Source organism: Falco rusticolus, chromosome 5 (assembly GCF_015220075.1).
Source record: "Falco rusticolus isolate bFalRus1 chromosome 5, bFalRus1.pri, whole genome shotgun sequence".
Taxonomy (NCBI): domain Eukaryota; kingdom Metazoa; phylum Chordata; class Aves; order Falconiformes; family Falconidae; genus Falco; species Falco rusticolus.
The window spans coordinates 90,560,962-90,585,801 of record NC_051191.1 but is presented as its reverse complement, the minus strand read 5'-3'; the positions used below and the strand labels follow the sequence as shown (position 1 = coordinate 90,585,801).

Below are 24,840 nucleotides of genomic sequence, written 5' to 3'. Positions count from 1 at the left end.
CTTCCCTCCTCTTTTCAGATTTTTCTTAGTACACAGCTACCCAGATTACCTCCCCAGACCTGTTTGTCCCCTGCACTGTTAAAATCAAATCTTTGACACTCATTGTCTATTTAAAGTGTAGCCCTTAAAGAGGTTATGCTGCTGAGGGGAAGCTGTTCCCATATAACAGCTATGCAGTGAATTTACAGTCCCTTACAGAGAAGGGCTGTAGGTTGCAACTTGAGGATATCTGTCTTGAAAATGAAATGCTGCATCCCTTTTTGCAGGAAGCTACTTCAGCTGCTGACACACAACTTTGTATAATGAGCTTCAGAAAGCTGAGTTCCAGTGTTGTTGATTTGCCTGCTTTCATGTCTGCGTACAGCATCCATGCTTTTCCCTCTGTTATTGTTCTTGAATCTCATTGCTTGCTGTCCTTCTCAGCTGTATGTCTCAGCATGAAAACTCATCTAGAATTACTTGGGCTAAAAGTAGCTATTGGTTTTCCATGTATATATCACCAACTGTGGCTGTGGCCAGGGAATAGCAGCAATAACTTGGTAGGGAATAGCTAGGATCAAGGACAAAGTGATAGATCTGCAGGGAGAAGCCCTGAGGCTGTACTTCAGCACATAACACCCCAGAGATGATCCAAGTGTAAATTGTGATCTGAGTTTAATAATGTCAAATGGCCACACAAGTAAACAATTAAGAAGCTATTTGTCTGTAAAGAGGGAGAAGCAGGGCACTCAGCCCGGTGAAAAGGGAGAGATGTTTGTGCCTTCTAGGTAGTTGCTCATTATCACTTGGAAGTGGTCACCTCTGTTATATGTGTGCTTTAAAATACTATAAAATAAAAGGAATCTGACTATGCAGACTCAGGCTTGTCGGGCCACAAGCAAGGGATGTAAGTAGTTTGTTCTGGAAATAACTCTTTGATTAGTGGTTAGTGAGCCCGGTTGTGGGGGATGCTTAATGCAGTGGAAATGGAAGGAGGAAATGTGTTGCTGGTGGACAGCAGAGAGATGACCATCTCAACCCTTTGAGAAATGTGGATGGTTTTTACAGACTTGTAACAGATTAGGAAAGAAAACTTTGTTAAAGTGGGTGAAAGCACAGAGCAGGAAAAAAGAGAAAAACAATGTATTTACTGAGAAAAGCAAAGGGTGTTATTTGGGCTGTATAAAAAAGAGGGGGTCACTATATGGATCTGGTTAAGCTTTTCTGTGAAAACTGCTAAATGGGAAATAGTTGGCTTTGTAAGGGAAACAATAAATAGAAGACTTACAAGACTGTTAGTCCTCCAAATATTTTTAGCCAAGCTGCAAGAAATATTTCCTGAGAAAATAATGTTTATATTGAAAACAGGCTATTATATTCTTTCAGGACACAAAAGTGGCTGGAGTTGACATGAAGGATTTAACGGATTAGATAGCTGTTCTTCAGAGTTACCAGTGATTGTGACATTCTTGGAGGCTGGTTTGACATACATTTGAGGAACTGTCAGTGGCTGTGAGTTTTGCTTGTTGGAGATGTAATGCTGTTTTTCTACATTTTGTAGTATTTTTATACTGGGGTATTTGGGGGAGAAGGCACTGCTGAAAAACTGTTGTCTTCATTGGAGAAGAGCTAAGCTTATTATTACTTGTTCTCTTTTGGGAAGGTAGGAACATTCCTGAAGTACATCATAGCTCCAGAGGGTGCTTCTGGTGTTGGATTTTTATAATACAAAACAAAGTTCTTTAGTTGTTCAAACTAAGTAATAATATATTTCAGAATAAATGTTCAAATGTTCAAAATAATAACTAAATAAATAACTAAATAAACACAAAATAACCTTAATTGATTGCAACTCTGTATACTTTTATTTCCTAGAGTTGTAGGTAGATGTCAGGTGAAGTCTTTCCAAAAAAAAGAAAAAATAAAAAGAAAAAAAGCAAACAGAGACCTCTTTGACAGTCCTATTCTTTTTAATGAAAATTGTGTGAGAAGTGATGCTTCTTTGACAAAGATCTTCCTTGTGGTGGCAGCACGATAAATGCTGCCTAACACAATAGGAAGCAACTGAAAATCATTTCACAGATTGATACAAAGATGAGATATCTTTTCTTTATTTTGTTTCATTTCACTGTTTGAATTTACTGGAAGGATTGCTTCTTTCTATAATACTATGGGGAAATGAAAATCCTTATGTGTGAAAATACTAGAATGTAACAGTACTACTGACCCACCAATCCAGATGATGGTGGTTATCAGGAGATGTTAAGTGAGATAAGAGAATCTGCAAATTTAGGACAGGGAGCAATGGTATTACATTTTAACTATCCACTTATAGCCTTTATCAAAATAAGACATACAGGTAAAATTTTTGGATGCAATAAATTATGCTTTCTAGTTTTACAAACTGTTAGAAATCATGCTGTTCTACATTTGCTTTTGGGTGGTTCACAGGACCTAGTTCAGGATGTTTTAGTAGAGGGCTTTCAGTCATAGCAACTTCATTGTAGCAATGTTCAACATTGTGCTGGAGAGAGTAGACCAAATAAAGTGTATGAATGTTCTATTTCAGTAAAGGGAGCTAGGTGAAAATGAAGTCTAATTATAAGAAAAAAAAAAAACCACCCAAAACCCAAGAAATCTACAACTGTCCTGGAGGTCATATTTTTTAAAAAATAAACTTATTAAAAAAAACCCAAAAAACCAAGAGTTAAACGCATGACACCATTCATGAAGAAAACATCAGTCTAGCAAATGTTTTTCCATGGTTCCATAGGTTAGGAGGCGATCATAGGAAAAGATTAGATTTTCAGAAGAGAAAACTTGACCAAATTAGAAAAACAAGAAAGTGTATAAAATTGTAGTCTACTTTTTTTTTTAAAAAAAAAAAAAAAGGGGGCTAAAAAAGAATTTGAGGAACACCCTGCGGATGATTCTTAAGCTGATAACTAAGTGGTCTTGCATCAAAAACAGGAGATCATTTAGGGGATCACTGAACTGAAAGCATAGAAGACACTCGGGGTTGATAAGACCCTAAGAGCAAGGCTCAGTTCTTGGTATTGGACTTTGCTGCTGGAGGAGTTGGGAAGGTTGTCACTTTATGCATTTTGTAGCAGCAAATCAGAAGAGCTAAGTCAGTTTCTTGTAAATTTACAGAAACAGTTATGTAAAGATAGACAGTTCAGCCATCAGCTGGCATTCAGCGAAAAAAACCTGAGATGTGAAATGGCAGAAGTGGTGGCCAGGGTGTGCAGCCAGCCACCATAAACAGTCATTGTCAGAGGAGCAGTTGATGGAAGTCATATTGGCAGCACACAAGGAGAACTCTAAGTGGGACCCCAGAAGCTACAAACTCATGATTTTTACTTTTGTCTTACCAGGGACGGTAGAGTCTTCAACTGAGAGTAGGATGCTGAGTGCACAAGTAAACAGTCTCTTTGGAGAGTTGCTATCATTTCTTCAAAGGGAAATCTTTCACTAAACTGCTGAACTCTGTGGGAGTAGTCAGTAAGCATGTGGATAAAGGGCATCCCAGGAACATAATGGATTTGAGTTTTTTGAAAAGCCTTTGGCAAGATTTATATCAGTTCTTATTTTTTTAAAAGATGTATTGGAGGAAATATTCATTACTAGTCTTGCAGCTGGCTAGAGCTGAAAGCCAGATAGGGCACAGTGATCACTTCCCTTTTAATGGCACAGTCAGTAGTCGTGCCCCTTGGGGATTCATGCTGGGAGCAATTTTGGTCAACATGTTCATTCATAACCTGATGAAGGTAGTGAACAGAAGTTTGTGGGCACTGCTAATTTCTTCTGGGTAGTCAAATGTTATGCCAAGGAAAGGAACTCCAGAAGGACTTGTGAAACAGAGTGGGTAGGCAAATTAGTGGTAGAAGAGCTCTAAATGCAAAGTAAAGCATCTGGGTAAAAGTAATGGGAAGCTTCTTTGCACAGTATTGAGCTGAGTCACAATGCAGGAAGAAAAGTCTTGGAGTCAGACGACTCATTGGCAGTTTACTGAAATCATTGGCTCAGTACAAGTAATTTTCAAGAAAGCCAGCAATATGTCGTCATCGCCGTATCACCAGGAAGGGTATTCAGAACAAGGCAGAGGTGATGCTTTGTCACTATACAAAACCTTAGTGTGCCCACATCCTGAATGTTGGGTAGGGCTTTAGCATCTGCATCTCAAGAAGGGAGTAGTGAATTAGAGGTGACAAAAGATAGAGGGGAGTTAATGCTACAAGGGACACAGTAGCTGCCCTAAAAGGAGAAGTTTAGAAATCTGGGGTGCTTCAGTTTGAAGAGGAGAAGGCTGACGTGTAGATGCAGTCAATGTTTACAAAATCAGAAAAGCACTGGATAAACTGAATATGGAATTGTTCACCCAACTGTGCAATACAAGACAGGTGGCATTCAAAACCAGTAAACAAAGAGTCTGGTGAATAGATGAAAGTACTTCTTTACACATCAGTTTTGAGCCTCTGGAACTTGTTGCTGCATGTCATTGTCAAGTGGGCAGTATCAGCAGGTTCAGAAAGGGATTAGACACATTCATGGGGAACACAGGTAACAGGACTGGGCCAGGGTTATTACGTTATGATATTCCCTAGTACAGCCATTACGGATGCTGGAGAAGTATGAGGAGAAGGTACTGTAGGAAGTGGCAGGCTCATGTGCTCACCCCAAATGCTGTCTCGTGTTGCTACTTGTGGAAACGGTGCTAGGCTACAGCTACCTCTGTGGTGATCCAGTACAATATTATTTCTTACGTTCTTATGTTTTGGTTGCTCAGTGAGGGCATTTCTCAGAATTTTAAATGGACTCGGGTCAGGAGGCTGAGTGAGTTTGAGGGAATGGCTCCTGATTGTGATCCATTGGTATTGCTCAGTGACAGAATCAAAGTTAGACTGGGCCTTTGTTCTGCTGGTGTCATATATATCTTCACTTCTTCCAGTTTCTTTGTATCCAAATCTGTCCAATCAAAGTGATGGACTACTGTACCTTAATGAGTAACCACATTTGAGCTGATGCACGGTGACTGACCAAATGCAGCAATTACCTGCCCCTCTTGCCAAGTAAAACACAGTAGCTTAAACCATGATTTAGTCTGACAAATGATTTGTGGTGTAAGCCTAGTACCTCCCAATTCATAGACCAACACAGAGTCAGTTACTGCAATTTGGGTGATGAATGTTAACTCGTTAGGCTCCAGTACTGAATTTTTTTCCAACTGAAATCTCTACCCTTCTGTGTGCATTTTTATATTTTCTCCCCCTTTTATCAGGCTTTTTCTTGACAGTATTCAGCACTCTAGACTTAGTTAGGAAAGGACTGTGTGTATTTGAGGATTAAAAGTGAGTATAACTTGCTAGAACCCAGATCTGCAGATTCAACTCAACAAATACTGTTTAGATCACTTGGTGTTTTGGTAACTGATGTAATGTCAAAGCCACTCATGCAGTGAAACACACGTGCAGACTTGGCTGTGGAAGCAGCGTCTGAAAGAGCTGGATCAATGACTGCACAGCTTTTAAAGGGAGTCCTTGTCAACACAAGTGCAACAGAGCACCAGCTCCTCTCTATCCGTGACTAGAAGAAAGGCATGAGAAATCACTTGGAACCAGATGGTGATCCCTTCTAAATGAGATAGGGGTCTCGAGCTTACTGTTTTCTATGAAATTCAGTTTACTCTTTGTATCTTGCAGAAGGTCCATTTGGTGCGTCTCGCTGTACTTTTTCTTGCGCATGGGACATTGCAAGTCAAATAAGCATGAGGAAATTAAAAAAGAAAAAAAAACTCTGGGAAAGGCAGAAAGAAGGGAAAGAGAATCAACCTGGAATATTTCATATCTCTAACCACTTAGCTATTATCTTGAGGTCAGATACCTCTATACAACATTGACAACTGAAATAGTCTAATGACTGTTAGCTAGGGAATTACTACATTTGAAATGTGACAGCAAAGGAATTGCCATGAACAATGCTAGTAGTTCTTACTTGTTAACACTTTACTGCCTTCCAGCTGGGTTGTTACATCATTTTGCAAGCATGAAGTTTTGAATGTCTTTGAGACAGTTAGCATGCCCCTAAATAGCCCAACCTGTCGATATTGAAGAGTGAATCAAACATGCAAGCAAAGCAGAACATAGATCACCTTTTTCTTCTGATGATTATCATACACAGCTAGCTAACAAACAACAGACAAAATGACAGGAAAGAAATTAAAGAACAGTATATGTGTCAGCAATGCTTGCCTCTTTTACTAATCCTAAAATGAATATTTGAAATGCAAAAGCTGAAGAGCGTATATGAAGCAGCTAAACATGGATTCATCCAACAGAGGTTGTTGAACAGCACATTTCTTGTCTCCGCCTGTAGGAGGGGGGCAATCACTCTGATGTCTGAAACTATTAAAATTCCACTATCACTGCAGTTTCCCCGGAAGGTTACATGAAGAGTTTTTTTGTATGAGCTTAAATGGGATCTTCTTTCCTCTTTTGTAGCAAAAGTTATGTGGAGGCCTGGTCCTTCTTTTTCATCTGCAGATCAGTATTATTTTTGACAGGATTGCAGAACTGAGGGACAAATTAAGTCACAATTCAGGCTGTACTGCAGTTTCACTTCAGCTGTTAATCCTGTTTTGCAGCAGGTCAGGGTCATTAAGACCTGTTGGTGCACCCAAAGCACTGACAAGCCTCATCTAGACCATTCACCCATGCACCTTCTGCCCAGTGCCCCAGGAGCTCCAGTTAAGCTCAGGCTCAGGTCCCCAGTCTTCACCTGAGCTATGTCACAGTGTACCCATGCTCAACCCTGGCCCTGCTGCCCCAGTTTTCTCACTGGGCTTCTTCATGAATTGACCTAAGATGTGACTAATTACTTTGCTGTGTGTGATGAGCACCAGACTGTCACCACCCCTGCCCTAATTACATGCAGCAGGACCTTGTCCTGGTTAGGGAGGTAACTGTTCTTGCCTGGCTTGTGGCTCTCTGCAGCCACAGCCTTATAGAGCAGCCCAGTTCTTGTTCCCTGCCTGCTAGCTCAGGCTTCTGTGAAGGACCTGCAGTTATTATACTGCCAGACTTGCTGCAGTGTGATGTAGCTCAGGTGAGGACTAGGGCAGTCTAGCCTGAGCTTAAATGGGGCTCCTGGGGCCACAGGCAGAGGGTATGGGTGGAGTGCTCAGGTCAGGCTGCTGAGGACAGTTAAGGGAAATTAGGGCATTCGGGGCCCTGATGCAGAAGAAACGAAGCTTGGGTAACTTACTGCAACTGGAAATGAGAAAGGCAAAGAGTTTTTTGTAACTATTAATGTATTATCTCAAATTGTAGGGAGGCTGTAGCACAGAGGCCAGTGGTTGGTTAGTTTACGTGTGGCTCAACTCTGTATTGCTAAAGCATTTTTTTCCTTTTTTAGAATATGAGCGGACAGGATCAAGAACCTTGCTATGCTGCTTGAATGCAGTGCATTGAATCCATGTGGTGTCTAAACCTTTCCGTTAGCTTGTCACTTGAACTTACTGAAAAAATAGTAGATTAAAAATAAATGGTTTTCTGATCTCTGATACTATTTATCTGTATTGATTTTTTAGACAACATGCATATAGATGCAGAAGGTTAAAATAGATTCTGACTTTGTACTTCCAGGTTCCTGAGCATGCAGAACTTGCCTGGATTCTTGGGTGCTTAACTAACGTGCCGCGTCTGCTACGCTTGCCCCAGTGGAAGGTATGGGCAGTTTCATAAATTGAAAGGAAACACATGGGAATTCAGTAGAACTGCTGTCCTTGAAATACTTGTTATCTGTGAAGTACCAACTGTATCTTGGTTATCCTTGCTTTAGGTTTAAGTAATTCTCTAGTCCTGTGGTGGAAGGAGGAAAACTTATCTTTCCAGGTCTGTTGTTACAAGTGAATGTTTTCCTGCTGGAAGCTACAGGATAATATTTTGGCAGAGACTTGCAGAAACTGTACTAGATAGGAGGTTTGTTTAGTGTTGTTAAACTGATTTGCTAGAATGCTTGGAGTTATTTCAATGCTTATTGAATAATGCAAAACAACTACAAGATACTGCAGTGGAAACCTTGAGCCTCACTGATTAAGGAGTTCCATAAACAGCTTTTCTTTTCCCACTGTGGAGGGTGGCTGTTCTATAGATTTTATGGAGGAGGGTACAAAAGAAGCATATGTTGGAAAAGGAGTGTAGAAATTATAAATACTAAAAACATGCTAAGTGATGAAGTTAATGCACCTTAAATGTTTGCCTTTACAAGTTTCAAATGTTCATCTCCTTAATCTTGGTGCTGCATCAGCATGACTGCATCACAGAATTCTTGCATTTAATTTCCTTGTATTTTATTTTGGCATTTAGTAAGCAGAAAAACCAAAAGGCAGGAGAGAAGAGTATCAAAAAAGGAAAAAAAAATTCTTTAGAACAGTTTGGCTTGCAGAGTTCAGAGCAGTCTTAAATACCTCCAGATGTTTTCTTTTTCCCTGTTTTTCTTCTTAATTAAATAAAAACAGTAAAACTTAAATACAGCAACCAGCGTTAATGCATGGCATAGATTAAAGCCAGCCTTTTCAAACCTCAGGTTCTAAAGTTAAGCTCTTAAATCCAGCTTTGACTGGATTGACTTTCCAAATCTACAGATAGGTGTTACAGGTGCTAGGCTTTGCCAGTTAGCTCCCCTGAACCCCTAGACACTTAGAGGTGTAGACAGAATACAGGGTCTGTATGAGAGGGTGAGAAAAATCTAAAGATATTTGAATAGTCTTAAAGAAGTAATTAAGATTTTAAGGGCTTTATTGTATTTAACTATTGCTAAAAGCAAAAAGTAGGTATGCTATTGCTAGAACAGAATTAGTATCTGTAGCCTGACTATCTTGATTTAAATGATCCATATTCTAGAGTGGGGAAGGATTCAGGACAGCGGGTGGGTTGTGGGGAGCAACATGAACTAATGGAGAGAACGCTGGACTCTGCCCCTGTAGTTATGGGTTCTCTTAACTGTCACTGACTTCTGGTGACTGTGTTCACTATGTCTTGATCTCTTTTTCTGTGAAACACAGTTATTAATGCCTTTTTAAATCTCTATTGTAAAGTGTTTCAAAAATGTATTGCTGAAAATTAAATGTAAGAAGTAGGGGTTATCAATACTGAGTGTAGTAACCCAGCCTGATTGGTTTGTGGTTTTAATCATTTTCATTAGTAAGATTACAAACAGAAAGAAAACAAAAGCCCGTTTTCTCCCCACTACAATATCAGAACACTGTAGCAAAATTCAGAAATGCAGGACATGAAATGCGATGTGTGTATTCACAAGGAGTAGATTTTACATGGTATGCTTTTCTCTAGAGTTACACAGTTAGTTACTCAAATTATGAGAATTCTAATCAATTAAAAATCACGGACTTTGATACCGTTAACCAAAAGTGTGATTCCTCTCTGTTTTTCTTTTGCAAACAGATGAAGTGTGCCAGCCAGAATAATGAAGGAACTGTTGGTTTGTTGACTTACCCTGTGCTTCAAGCAGCAGATATTTTGCTGTACAAGTAAGAGGCAGAATGTGAGCCCATGGGCAATTTCTGTTCAGCTGCATTAGAATGAAAGCTTGCCAGGTCAACATGCTAATTTATTAAGTGGGGGAGCTGGGTGTGATTAGGTCAGAAGATTGGAAATGGGTGACAGCTTTTTACCTCTCAAGTGGCTGGTTGAAACCTGGTTTGAAAGTAACTGAAAGGGCTGTAAAGAGAAAAAGCTGGTCACTTCAATTCTTAGGGAATTATAACACATTGATGTTTAATTATACATCTGCATGTTCACACACATACATATATGTTACCTTCTTTTTAAGTAGTTACGCTTTATTTTATGCAGTGTACTGTAGAGATACTTAAACTGGCTGTGTGTGGTATACCCATATTAGTGTGGGGTTCTGTGTGGGCTTGTTGATACTGATGAAAAAGTGAATAATTCACTGCACCTTGTGGCACCTCAGCTAGTTCAATTTTCTCTGCAGTGTACTATGTGCTGCAATAGAAATACACCCTAATGAGGGATTGGGTGACTCAGCATGCCTAAGTTTGAAGCCTAGCTGATAGAACTTTATAGGGCATTGTCACGACTGGTTGTATTTCATAATATGTTTTAAACTGTCTCAGTAAGTACATGTTAGAGGCAATGCACTATGTATTAATTTTTAGGTTCCAAGTGTTTGTACTTTGTGGAATTGTTCTGAATTGAAGTTGTGAATATTTGTTGGGACAGAGAATTAATACAGAACTATGAGGACAAGGACTTTAGAGGACAAAGTAACCCAAGATTAGCCAGCTGTTAACCCAGAAAAATGTACTTAAAGAAATTTAATCCTAAGTGATCATTAGTAGGGGAAAACAGTATTGTTACAAGACCAGTAGATGGTATTTCTAATTCACTTGAATTTTAACTAAAAATAATGGAAAGCAAGCAAAAGTCAGAGTGAATTTGAACATTAAAATGATCTTCTAAGCAGCGAGACCCATTTGATTGTCAAGCAGTATCTAAGCATGAAATTTAGACAGCATTATCAGGAATTACCTTGTTTTGATTCAGCCCAACCATCTATGTCTCTTCCATCTCTAATAAGATCATGTGATTCATCATTCCTTAGTGAAGCCTGTGGTTTGTTTGCTACCATGTGTATTAACAGCAGGCTGTCCAGACAGAGCACAAAACAAGGAAGTCAAAGGGAAACAATATCTCTTTGAAGAAATTTGACATAATATCTTTAACAAGAAATGTTTTAACATAAAAACATAATATGGGGAACAAGAATCAGGGAGAAATGGAAACACAGGAAGGGAACAGCAGTCTTGAAGAAGAATTAAGAGCTGGAGGAGGGGGAGAAACAGTATTAATTTGGTTGAACCAAGGATCAAAGAGACAGGAAAATGGACAGAAGGTAAATATACAACAGAAAGGAATAAAAACAGTACCAGGGCAGAAATATTAAAAATCGAGCAAGGAAAAAGGCAAAGAATCATGCAGAAGCATTTCTAAAAATAATGTGGTTTCTGTTTAGTGGCAAACTTTGTGAATATGGAACCATTTTGTCATATGGAAACATTTCTTTTGACCTGCTTAAAGTATATTGATTATGGTAACTGATTTTATGTTAGTTGTAGGCCACTGTGATTTCCTATTGGCTACTGTAACAGTTTTTAGATTGCCTTGCTGACTGTTTGGTGGGGAATAAAGGTGGACAAATTGATTCCTGGATGTCAGCCCAGTAATTCAGAATTGGAAGGAGGAAGCACCATGTTGAACTGAAATTTTCTGGGACCTTAAAAGATGCATAGTGAACTTTCTTACACTGGAACATATCCAGGATTCAGAGCTGAATACCCTACAAGCCTTAGAAAAAAAGATCGGGGCTGGGGGGGGGGAGGGAGAGTAATCAAAAGCTGGCAAGACTTCAAGTCTGCCTCATCTAAAGGAATCATACATTTTTAGTGACTATGATTAACTGTGGGAAAGAATCACCAGGGGAAGCAATGGATTCTTCACCTCCTCATGTCCTCTCATGCGGATTTTGTTTTCCCCCAGTACTGCATTCAGGCTATTGAGTTCACTACAGAAGATCAAATGATCCTTTGATCTTAACAGTTCTCCTCTATGAATGATAACATTTGCGGCAATAGAGGCACTGGCCAACATGATATTTATACAGTGGTGATCCATGAGGAAGAACCATTCTCTTCTTTCCTTCCCTTGATAAATCCACAGTACGAATTTCTCAACAACAGTTAAGTTTTCCTGAGACTTGACAAGGCAAGGTGCTTGCACTTTACGCCTTACAGACCTTCCTTACTTTGTTCATATACTGTAACACATGCTCTTTGATCTCTAAAGAGACAGCAGGAGATGCTACAAAAACCTTTCTTTGAGCTGAGTTTAATGATTTGCTCTTATTGGTATCTTTACTGTATATGTTGTTGCAAAGGGCTATTTTTGCCCTTGGAGATATGCTTCAGTTCAGCACAAAAAGGAAGCTCATCCTGGGATATAGTGAATTTGGGATCTTTTCCCAGAGCACCTATATCTAGCTGGGACTCGGTGGCTCAATCTGGCCCTCAGTCATGGAAGAAGCTGTGACAGTCTTGAGTAGCATTTCAGCAGAACCAGAGAGCTTTGCTGAGTTTCCTGTATCTGTCTTTTATTAAAAGGTCGACACATGTTCCCGTTGGAGAAGATCAAGTCCTGCACCTGGAACTAGCCCAAGATATAGCACACCATTTCAACAAGAAATATGGAGAATTCTTTCCTGTGCCCAAAGCCATTTTAAGTGAGCTGGTCTTGGTGTTTTTTGTTTTCGTTCCCCTTAACTGCACTTCAGGGTTGAAGATGGATTTAAATGTTGTGGAAATAGTTTCAGGGACAAAGAAAAGGGAGCAAACTGGTGCTAAGGGAGTGGAAAATTAAAAGCTGACAACAAGAGACTAGAGGCTGTGAAACTGAATTCCCCAGATAGACATAAGGCTTTCCAAATCCCTGGTGGAGGAATGTATGTGACGTCTGGTATTCTAGTCCAGGGGGCCAGATGCACTCTGCTGCTGCCAGTCAGCCTTGCTCTTCAAGTATTGGACCTTTTAAGAACTGGGTCTCTGCTCCATGTTGTTAGTTCAGGAGACAAGTAAGCAAAAAGACAAGAGACCTCTAGCAATCAGAATTCTTCAGGATCTGAGTGGTAGGTGTTTACATTAAGCATGCTAAACAGCTTGTAGGTTTATTGGTACAGTGCTCAAAAATCTTTTGAGTGTGTTTAGTATATACTTGCATGTTTCAGTAGGGGTATCTTGCAGAGCTTACACTTTCCATTTTTGATCTTGGACTCAGGGAGACTTACAAGGCAAATCTTCTCAGCCATTTTTGAGCTGTAAGGTCATAGGCCGGGGGAGTGAGGAGGAATCAGATGGCGCAAATGGCATGTTTGTTAAGAAACGTGAAGAATTGGGCAAGGAAGAAGCATTGCATCTTTGTTGTAAGTAATGTAGAGGAATGCACAGCAGAGACCTTCGCCCCTAAAAGGGCAAGGAGCTCTCACCTTAGAAAAGACAGGCAGTAATAAACCTTTCTCAGTTTTCAAGCCTCAGTGACAAAAATGGTGTTAGACCCAGAGTGGAGCTTAGAGAATGCTAGGTTTTGCAAACTCTGCCGTTTCTAATGAACAATTAAATACTAAGCACTGTAATGAGGAGCTGAGTGTAGCCTATGATGCAGGTGAGACTGTTTCCCAGGAAATAAAAACCTCAATTTGAAAAAAAAACAAACCAAACAAAAAAAAACAGGGTGGGGAAAAAAAAACCCAAAACTTTTAATTTGTCTGATGAAGAGCATACCTTCATAAGTTCACAAGTATATGCAAACCAATGAAATATCCTAAATGAATGGAGGAGTTAGGAACCTATTCATACTTACTAGCTGCAGGCAGCTAGATTACCTGGACTCCTTCAGATTCACAGAAAAGAGACAGACTCTTACAAAAGGTGATTCAGAACACAGAGCTTTCTGGGGCAGTCTGAATTGGACCCTGGAACACCCTTTCACTGAGTACATACGTGTCTATGAGTAGTATGTGGATAATTTAATGGGCTGTATTAGGTGTCTAAAAACAACCGGCATGAGTCCTTTCTAGATCAGTGATGGTATGTGTACTCCATGCATGATGTTTCATGGTAAAAGACTGAAACAGTTGATGCTGTTAAAGTACCTCACAATGTTCCCCTAATACTCCTACTCTATTTCAGGTACACGCACATATATCTTAGTGGTTTGTACAATACCCGCACCTTTCGTATCTGAACAGTGCTTTCCCTGTAACAGACCTGGTTATTGTTTGGTTTGGGAACTTTTAATAACTGTCTTTATTGCTATTTAGGAGAACTACCAAGATATTTGCATGGCAGTTTCCTAAAATAAGGAGACTAACTGTTCTGGGATTCTTTTTTACCAGTGGGTTTAACCTGTTTCTCCACTGTTACAGAACCTTTCAGTAATGTGCAGTCTGTGCTCTCTAAGTAACTTTTCTCCAGTGCCAGGAACACAAGGGAGAAGAGAGTTTTCAGGGAAAACGAGCAGGTAGACACAGAAAATATTAGGAAGTGGCCCAACAGAAGTTTCTGCTTAGCAAGGAGGGGAGAAATGGTGCAGGTTTTCATTTAATTTGTGGGAGGAGAGAGGTGACTTAAGAGGGCAGGGAAGGCATAAGGAATAAATAGGAATGTACACAATTGTGCTCACAACTCATTTTTAAACAAGGATAAATAAAGAGCTTCATCATGCTGCTGCAAAGTGTTCATAGCAATTGTCATTAAAAAAACATTGTCTTCCAGTTTTCATAATTATTCCCCCTCCCTTTTTTTTTTTAAGGTACAACGAAGAAAATAAAATCCCTCAGAGATCCAACAGTGAAGATGTCCAAGTCAGACCCACAGAAGTTAGCTACTGTTAACATAGCAGACAGCCCTGATGAAATAGTGCTGAAATTCCGCAAAGCTGTGACTGACTTTACCTCTGAGGTGACCTACGACCCAGCCAGTCGCCCTGGTGTCTCCAATCTGGTCTCCATTCATGCTGCAGTAACAGGGCTTAGCATCAAAGAAGTGCTGCACCAATCTGCTGGTCTCGACACTGCTCACTACAAAATGGTGGTAGCAGAGTCAGTTATTCAAAAATTTGCACCTATCAGGAATGAAATCAGGAGACTCCAGGAGGACAAATCCCATCTGATAAAGGTTTTAGAGGATGGAGCAAAAAAAGCCAAAGAACTGGCTGCCCCCATCTATCAAGAAATAAGACAAATGGTGGGATTTCAGTAGAAACTACTGAGTAGTTGCAAGGACTTTTGTTTCCTGGGACAGACGTTTTGTTATTTCTGTCTTCTTAATCATTTTGGTTTGAAACAACAACTTTTTTTCCAGGAAAGATCCAAGTAGAACATTGAAGGTGTTTGCATTAAAAAAATCTGCATTAAGCCAGGTATTTCTAGTGGGACCAGCACTGAGCTTGTCTGCATAGTCAAAGAGGGAGGGCAGAAGCACTCACAATTCATGAAGAAATCATGCAAAACACACTATAAGGTTGCCCAAATGGGGTTTTGGGCTTTTCCATTGACCACTGCAAGCAGCTGAGGTATAGCCAAGGTGATCAGAATCTAGCAGAAAGATCTTTAATCTTCTGAAGAACATCCTTAGCTGTGTATGTGATCTTGGTACAGATGGACAGCTCATCCCATTGGTGGTTATTCAGCTTTGATACCGTGGTGGAATGTGTTCTTGGATAACTAGAATAAAAACACAGGCTTGCAAATCAAAATGCTCAGGGTGATGAAGAGAGAACTTAATGCTTCTCCCTATTGTGTCTTCAAACTCCCTATCGTGTCAATCAAACATGATTTTATATCTGCATCTAGTTTGCGTGAAGTGAGTCAGTGTGTCGTATGGATATGGCTATCCATACTCTAAAACTCACTGTGACTGCTGAGCTAGATGGCCTCTTTGATAGTCACTCCACAGAATCCAGAGAGTGGACTTGAATGTCACTTCTGCCGCCTGTGCCATCCTGGCAATCAGGCCTAAGGTGCTTTAGTGAGAAATGACATGTGTTTCAGCTGCTCCTGTTCCACCTGCTGTTTGGTTTAGCAGGGAGCTCCAGGATTTTCAGTTCAGCATCAAATCTAAGATTTCTGTAGAAAAGGTGCAGTGGAAAAGATGTAATCCTATGTGAAAGAAATCTTAGGTTGAGAAATCAGAGAATGTTCTGTAAAATTTACAAAATTACTTGTTTAGAAAATTGTGCTGAAGCCAGAGATAGAATGGGATTAAATAGATCTTTATGAACTCTCAGTACTGAACCTCAAGAAAGCTCAGTGATGGGAGAATGGTGTCAACCTGCACTGGACTTAGGCCGCACAAAACCCGCAGACTGGGACTCAAGGACCATGGCATTTGTTGGGAAACGTGTGGCAAAGGGGAATTGCCAAAAGGAGACAAGCCTTTTCTGAAGACTGAGTAGTAGTACATGTTAAAAGGTAATGAAAGCCCTACTGGTCCTGTGCCAGCATATTTAAGTGTATCATTGCACTTAATGGTGCTGTGTTTGAGATTGCTGTACTGTAATGTAATTTGAGTTCATCCTGTACTCTGGCAGCTCAGAACCGTTATACGCCTATGGCATTTGTCCTGAAGGACTGCAGTCCTGCACGACTGAATTAGCAAAACTGGGTGGAGTTCTGCGTAGTGAGTTTGTTTGTTTCTTTAAAAAAAAAAAAAAGAAGCTATTTAGTTTTAAATTTAGTTAATTATCGTAGTGAGGTGATTCAGAAAGAATTATTTAATTTTGCAAAACAAGAAGTTGTGGACTGAGCATCTGCAGATCTGTACTGAGACCTGTATTTATTTGTTAGGGATCTGGAGAAGAGAACTGCCATGCAAGAACTCTATGATGACAGAGTTTCTAAAGTTAGTCAAGACTAGAGGAACAGAGTGGATGGAGACAGAATGATGGGAAACCAAACTCGGTGTAGTCAAGTCCAAGGTAATGTCCTCTGGAAAGAATATATTCAAAAATAGTCTTTGGTTTCAAATTAACTGTAGCAGACTAGGAAGGGACTATAACCGCATATTTAGGTAGTTGTACAAAACTTTTGTCAGCGTTTAACAGCTGCATTGGTCTGCATGGGAGCTAAGACAAAAAATAAAGGTACACAGTTATCACTGCTTAATGACTTGGCATAAAATGTTTGCTGTGACACTTGTGCACTTTTAGACATGGCTTGATTGCTGCAAAGGTCCCACAAGAGAAGCTAAAACACTGCTCATGGAGATACTGCAGATCTTTAACATGAGTGTGTCTAGCTTCTACCTGTTCCTCTTTTTCACTAGCAAAGATAGGAGCATATATTCAAAGACAAGTCATAGATTCAAGGTGTCTTTACACTTCTGATACTCAAATCACCTAATATATAGGGTTGCCATTCAACACACCTTCTTTGCAGTGAAAAGGAAATAGCAGTGTTCATATGTCTTCAATAAAATTTATTTTAAAAGGAGGGGGGGGTGACATCAACAGGCAATTCTGGCTTGTTACCCAAACTGTTCTGAGTAGTCTTTCCAAAACTTAGAGATTATTATTTTTTTTTAAGAAAATCACATAGGTGAAGCAGGAAGAAAAGTTTCAAAAGATCCCTTTCTTTGGGGTAGGGTTTAATATAATACATACTTAGCAGTGTTTCAATCAAATTTACTATTTTTCTCTTTTTAATTCAAGAATGGATTGCAGTTTTCCCCTCCCTTTCCCCTATCAGTCAAACAAATCTTACTTGCCTAACCTATTTCCTTCAAGTAAGGAAACATGCCTGTTTTTTCTTCTTCAGGAAAGTTAAACTTGTGTAAAATGAGTATGTTCACCTACTGATTGTTGACTTAGCTTTTTATTTTAGTAGCTCCTGTGGAGGAATTCTCAAAATAAAAGCTCTTTTTGCCCAATGTGAAATAATCCCAGTTCCACTAACAGCCATGATCATTAGAGTCCCCTGAGAGGAGACAACTGTAATGTAGGTGTGTGCAGTTATCTGGTGCCTATTTCAGTTTTCTTAGAGTGTGGCTTTTCTGGGAAGTTAACCATCTTGGCATTCAGGTTGAGTCTAGCTGCCTCTTTGCGTTCCTTGAGCTGTTTACTTAGCATCTGGGAGGAGTTTGGCAAGAAGAAGCGGAGCTTATGGCAATGTGTGCTCACTACTACCAGCAGAAGTTGTTTGATACTAAGCTACTCTGATGTCTTTGCTCTTCTTCTGCCTCCCTGTTTCCTTTTCAGAACATCTTTGCAAACACCCTTTCCAGATGGTGTTCTGTGGCAGTGTTAACTTTAACAAAGTAGTGTGGATGAGTTAGAGCAGCTTTTTGGAGAGTTGTTGGGGAAGGCTTGATGCTATGGTATTCAGAAGGATTTGTCTCACTCACTCTAGTCCAGGTTATTACAGTGCCAGGGATTTGCTGTTTGTTTACATCTGGAGTGCAGTAGGTGCACCACTGAAATGTGTTTTCATGTTTGGTTTCATCCAGTTCATATTCCCTGAGACTGCTCTGTGATGCCTGCTGAAGTCTAGTTAGTGCAGACAGTGGGGGGGTCTGCAGAAGCACACTCACTCCTGAGCCCAGCCACAGTGCTGGTGTTAAGACGTTCCCTGTGGTGCCGTGGAAGTCATTGTAAGGTGTTCTTTTCCAGGACTGGGTGGGAAAAAGATCCAACTGCGTCTTTCCTGGCTGGAGAAAGAAGAGTTGAAGGATGGAGAGGTGTCCTTACCCCTTGCTGTGTGGCCCTTTGTGTCAGCTTCCTTTTCTTCAGTGATCCTTTTCCTCAAGTGTGTGCAGTAATTTGTGTCTTAGTCTCAGAATCTCCTCTTTTCCCATTCCTGTATGTTTAATGCCTGTGAAGAATGTATGTAGTGGTTGGGATCTGCAGATCCCAGCATCTCCAGGTAACGGAAGAGTTTCACTTTAGAGATAAACATGAACTCCACGTGAATAACTAAGATCTAAGTAAAACATTTATACACATATTACCTTTGCGGCCAGTGGTTCCTAGGAAGTCATCACTGATCACAAGACACTGATAGTGAGTCTCAGTTCTGTGCTTCCAATTTAGAGCACAGAATTTACTGGCAATTTTAGATTCAGGAACAATAAGCAGAGACTCCAGATGGTGATTGACCTCATAAATTAATTCTGCCACTGCTTTTGCGTACACCCCTGCCTCAAATAACTGGAGTGTAAGTATATTGTACGTTATACTGGGATTTGTTTGTAACTCTTAAAGATGGGGCTGAAGTATGCTTAGTTTTCAAACAGCATGGTCTGGGTTCCTAGATCCTCCAGAAGGTTTTGTGCATAGTTCTGATTCGGTGTGTGTTTATCTACAAAAAACCAAGCAAAATTCCTTTGCAGGATTATGGCTGCCTCTATTCAAGGTTAGGGAGTTAATCTGAGTGAGCTGAAAGTTTAAGGAAGGACAGTGAAATGTGATCCCTGGGGACTGACCTGCATCTAAATGTTTGGGGACTATAGGTTATCAGAGCAAATGTTTTATTATCCTTGGTTAAGGGCCATCATCATCCTGACAACAGCAGAGCAGTAAATAATGCTGGTGAAAGCCTTTATGTTAGCTTATGTAGAAACTCTGTATCTGATTTGTTGAGGACTGTACTATAGCATGAAACTTTTAACTTTTCTGGTCTCCACAGTTTGCTAGATGATTTTGTTAGCAGAAGTCTGTTTGGAAACCATTAGCTAAAGCCAAATCTAATCCTCAGATCCAAAGCCTTTGGATGTTTTCCCAAAATGGGTATTTCCCAAAACAGCTTGTTTTTGATAAGCTACAATACCAATTTCAGTAGTTGTTGTAGGATCAGTAAGAGCCAGAGGGCCGTTCTGAATGACTCATGCGTATTTTTCATTACTGCTCTGATGCACGTTCTACTTATCCATATGGTTCAAGGATTATGACAAAACTCAGAGAGGGTCTGTGTGTTGTTCTGGTAATAGCAACAATATGGACCCAAGTGGGTTTGAGTCCTAAATCTAATGAGCACGCTCTTTCAGTGGCCCAGCTTGGTTAGATTTATGTTCAGAACAACAGATAGATCTTTCACCTGTACCAATGTCTCTGCATTTGAGTTCCTGGATGCTGCTGCCTACCTGTTCATTTATGACTGATTGATTGCTTCACAGAGCAAAATAGTCTAGCAAGCTAGCATAGGGAGTCTAGTGGAAAAGGGTTTCTGTTCAGGAAAGACGTTATCTGTTCTTGCAAGGAAAACAAAATCCATCTTTCTGTTATATCAGATGGTCTAATTTCCTCAAATTATTTGATCTGTTCCTTCATTCTGCATAAACTCGGCAACAATAGCTGCAAGAAGAATGCCAGTGTATTGCATTGTCAAAAGTCTTGAAGGACTCAGGCATGTCCTCTCGTCATTTCAGAAGTCTCTTACATCGTGGGACTTCACTGATTGCTTCAGCCAGTTTCAGGGAAAATGCTGTAGCAAAACTGTGATCATATGTGACATTGTTCATCTAATTAAAGCTTTTGTGGTTTGGTTTGGGTTTTTTAACTCACTAGGTTGTGAGAGAAGACTTTTGTTAAACACTGAATTTCCAATGAAGCTTTCTATCACGCTTAGTCCTTTGGTGACCAGATGACAGCTGAAGTAATGGAGAATTCTCTTTATTGTGACAAAAGGTTCTGTGCTGAATCCCACTGTCTTTGCTGTCAGTTTTGTTGGCTGTGCTAATGGTAGTATTGTGGAAGGTTTGACAGAGTAGTAGTTATTTGGTTTTTTGCCATTGAAAAACCAGTCCACCTGCAACAGTCCCACATTATTATGTAAATGGAATTCATTGATCATTTTGCTTTTAGGCAGCAGCTTTGGTTTCACAATTATTTTGCATGAAACCAAATGCCAACCTCCTGCACCAAGGGATGAGCACGTGTGCCCAGGTACAATAAACAGTTTAACATCTGGGAAGATATTTTGCTACTGTGGTAAATTGCTGTCATAGAACACCATGACTGAAGATGAAATTATCCACTACAGGAGCGGTCTTGTGCTGCCTGTGGACATGAAACTAAGCACTGAGCTTAACGTCTGTTGTGCTGTTGTGCTCTCAGCACTCCAACATGGCTGTGAGACAGGAACAGCAAATCTGTGCCACACCAGAAGGCTCGATCAGTTCCAGATGTGCTATATTTGGTCTATCTGCAAGATGAAATGTCAGGACAAGAGTTCCAGCACCGAAATCCTTAAAAGTTATTAAATGCTTGGTGGTAACAGCATGCTTGTAAAAGCCTGGATATGATAGCATGGTCATATAGCCTCATTCATATGGCTGACACAAGAAGTCACATGGCTGTATGGGATGGTGGAGTAAAGTAAGCCACCTGCTTCCTCGATATGATCAATATAAAGACAGTACGAGGCTAATTTGAAGGGGTAATGGAATAACCCTTACAGGTGGGAAGCAACAGCTTATGGCAGAGCAAGGTGGTACTAGATCTCTCTTGGTGTCTGTCATGGTTTAATCCCAGCCGGTAATGAAGTACCACCCAGCCGCTCACTCACTTCTCCCCCAGTGAGGTGGGAAAGAAAATTGAAAGAGTAAAAGTGGGAAGACTTGTGGGTCGAGATAAAGACAGGTTAATAGGTAAAGCAAAAGCCGCGCATGCAAGAGCGGAGCAAAACAAGGAATTCATTCACCGCTTCCCACCGCAGGCAGGTGCTCAGCCATCCCCAGGTCAGCAGGGCTCCATCACACGTAACACTTACTCGGGAAGACGAACACCATCACTCTTAACATCCCCCCCCTCCTGCTTCTTCCCCCAGCCTTATATGCTGCGGATGATGCCGTATGGGGAGGAATTACCCCTGTGGTCAGCTGTCCCCACTGTGCCCCCTCCCAGTTTCTTGTGCCCCTCAGCCTACTTGCTGGCGGGGCAGCCTGAGGAGCAGAAGGGGCCTTGGCCCTGCGTAAGCGCTGCTCAGCAGTGACAGACATCCCTGTGTTACCAGCGCCGTTTCCAGCACAAATACAAACCACAGCCCCATACCGGCTATGGTGAAGAAAATTAACTCTACCCCGGCCAAAACCAGCATATTCTCCTAAACTATTCTGAAAACAGATGCTTGCTGTTCAGGTCATTCAAACACAGGCAAGATCCTGCATGGCCAGCATCACTAGTCCCACATGCTGTTGTATCTACAACTCGCCCGTTGGTCTGATTTCCGAGGCATACCTTTGTTGTTGGTGTGACTTTATTGTCATCCATCAACATGAAATAATGGTCACGTGCTGATAAAATTAATGAAACTTCTGTTAGAAACATTGAATGTATGTCCTCTGCTACCTGTGGTGAAAACTTTCCTCGTGCCCCAGGGTTTATAGAAACATATTGTTAAGCTAAATACAGATGAAACTTATCAAAACAAGACTACTCTCTGGCATTACCCAGAGTTTCTGGTGTAGGTGGTCTCTGGCTTCATTCACCCTGTTTACCTCCATGTTTGCTTCCTTAAACCACATCACTCTCTGAGTAAAGTAAAACCGTGTATGTTGAATGTTGTGAGACTGACTTTTTATTGTGACTGGAAACAATTGTTCAAATATATTTCAAGATTCTCTTTGTGGTGTTTGCTGAATGAATAACAAAGGTCTCAATAAGTGCCTCTTGAGTACTCAAGCCAAGAAAGATCTTTCTGAGTGGGTCGGGGCTTGCTCTGCCCACACTTACTCCTTCACAGCCTGCCTGGCAGATGTTCCTGCAACAAGAATGGGAAAAAGAGCAATTTTCTGTTTAGGCTTGTGGGCCAAATGCAAACTGTGAGTGGCAGTGTAGCATTTTTAGGCAAACTTCATCAACTGACATATGTACTTGCAATCCCCCAAAATTGAAGTTGTGTGGATATTCGGAGGAAGGGGAAAGGGCAGGTATTTACCTTACAGTAGCTGTGGTTCTTCAAGGCTTGTTACCCACATATGTTGTGTGTCCTGCCTTCCATCTGTTCTCCTGAGATTCTTGCTCTTAAGTATAGGTTACACTTTTGTCTTGCAACAGGAAGCAAGGTGTACAGAGTTAATGCTGGGCTTCATTGCCTGTGTCTCTTAAAAGAATCCAGTCATATGTTCCTGGGGCATATGTGGAATCCGTTTGGACGAGGCATCTCAAAGGACCGCTGTTTTAACTCTAGCTTTGATGCACAGAAAGCTCCTCCCCATCCTACCAAGAACACTTCACAAGAAGCACTGGATTTACTGTCTAGTCACAGGCTGAACACACTGCATGTCAGCGACTGGACCCATTCCTGTCCCAGAGCTAGCGCGTTTGCTCAGCACGCACCTTGACACACAAGACAGAAGGGCCTTGACAGACCTTGGGAAAACGTTAGTTGGGAGAGGATTGCTGCTGCCATGGAGGCAACTGATCTGAGCTGTGACACTCCTGGCTTATGCTCAGCAACGTGAATCCCCCCTACTAGAAGGAAGCTGTGAAGTGGATGAACTTACTATGTGGGCTGCGTGAAGGCTGCAGGTGGCGTAGCGTTGGTGTGACCTGTTGGGAGAGTATCATTTTGGTGTTTAGTAACTATTGCAGAAACGACTTGGGTGGGCTGGGATTCTGAAGATCTTGGATTCTTGGATCCAGGTGTGCTGCTCAGTTGTACAGAGGAGCAGGTTGTTCTGGCTCCGCTGAAGATGAAATGTGCTCTTGCAAGGGACTTATTTCTAATGGGCTTAATTCCTACAGAGAAACAGTGCTGTTAAAGTAGATTCACAATATACCTGTGTAGAGTAACAGCAAAACTGAGGTGGTGAGCATCGCTGCTGTTGTAATCCATTCTGCTTACCAGCATCACATGCTGGCAGGAATAGAAACTTTTTTCCTTCTTTAAGGCAGCAAAGTCCGGACTCAAAAGGGCTTCACTCTACTCTGCTGCTTTGGAGGAGATGGATTAGCTGAAGTGTGAATGTCATCTTTGTGGTTTATGAGGTTGTTTCAGTAAATGATGAGTGGGGTTGTCAAGGGAGATCTCTGGATGGCCTGAGAAGATTTAATGGGTGCTGGAAGGTTGGGGGGTGGGGGTGGCGTTTTAGTTCTCGTTAGTTTAAAAGAAAAGTGTAACGTAGCTGCAGCTGAGCATCAGCAGCTGAGAATTAAAATAGAGAAGATTTCCTGTCAACCTTGTAGAATGTTTTGCTACAGCTTCATAGAAAACAATGAAATGTGCATCACCAAGGCCATTTTGGTCTGATGTTTTTAATCTGATTTGGGTCTTTGTTGTCTGCCGTGCAGTTTTTCATTCCTTTAGCGTTATTTCTGCAGGAAGAGTTTTGCTCTTTGCTTAAGCAAAGAAAATCTAAAAATATTTTACCTTCTTTGATGCCTTGGAGCAAGTTGCTTAACTGCTTTGTCTCAGTTTCCTCGCTATGAAATAAGATGTAGGAGACTTCATTACACAGGTATTGGGAGGCTAAACTAATATTTGCTAAGCACTTTGAGCCTTGCAGTTGAAGATACCCTCACTTGGTGCCGAGTGACAGTATTTCTTCCTGAGATGCTCTATTAGTGATGCTTGTGGCATAAATAAACACAGTGAAACGTGCTGGAGGGCAGACAGTTCAATCCAGAGTAATAAATAATGGATCCAGTGAAAGCGTCAAAGTTCTCTGCTTTGCAGAAACCTGTAGGCTGTTGCTTTCTAACTTGATACTTTTTGTTCTGCTGCAAAATGCTTGAAAACGTCCTGAAAGAAACTTACACTATGGTCTTTACTGCAGCTCCTTAATCTTTGTCTCCTCTTTGCAGCCTGAAAGCAAGGGCCTCCGGCATGGATCTAATATCAAATGGAGGGTAATGCCACTACAAGGAGGGGAAAAATAATTACTAAATTTCCTGAATAGTAAACAGTTTGAGGTGGTTTTTTTTCTTTTTTAAGGAGCTGGTCCCTCTGCGCTTTCGGTCCTTCACTCTGCCGGTGGGTGTCTCCAGGGTGCGATGACCCTGCCTGCCGCTGTTGCAAGCCATTCCCCGCTCCCCACCCCGAAAAGAGCGGCCCACCGAGGAAACAGGCCTGAGTTAAAACAGCAGTGGGGAGCGTTGCTCAGCCTCCGTGGGTGGGAAGGAGCATCCCCGCTGCGGGGGAGCTGCCTCCCGCGTGGGTCCCGGCGGGGGAGCGCAGTTTGCAGCGGCGGGCGCCAGGGGGCAGCCGCGGGCTCGGGGCGGGGGCTGCGGGGCGGGCAGACCCCCCAAGGCCCCCGGGGCCGAGGTTCCCCGCGGC

General features: G+C 41.3%; 1 protein-coding gene across 4 annotated transcripts in view; it reads left to right on the top strand.

Moving 5' to 3' along the window:
- Nucleotides 1-23,803, top strand: part of WARS2 (tryptophanyl tRNA synthetase 2, mitochondrial) — a 51,459-nt gene extending 27,656 nt beyond the window's left edge. For 2 of the 4 annotated variants that reach the window (XM_037390733.1, XM_037390734.1), the window contains 4 exons: nucleotides 7,623-7,703; nucleotides 9,441-9,526; nucleotides 12,179-12,297; nucleotides 14,382-22,122. In XM_037390733.1, the coding sequence (XP_037246630.1) occupies nucleotides 7,623-7,703; nucleotides 9,441-9,526; nucleotides 12,179-12,297; nucleotides 14,382-14,830 (735 nt within the window). In that variant the 3' untranslated portion in view covers nucleotides 14,831-22,122. Of the gene's footprint in view, nucleotides 1-7,622; nucleotides 7,704-9,440; nucleotides 9,527-12,178; nucleotides 12,298-14,381 lie in introns of all 4 variants that reach the window. The other 2 variants (XR_005104700.1, XR_005104701.1) reach the window with 2 other exon arrangements.
- Nucleotides 23,804-24,840: the final 1,037 nt, after the last annotated feature.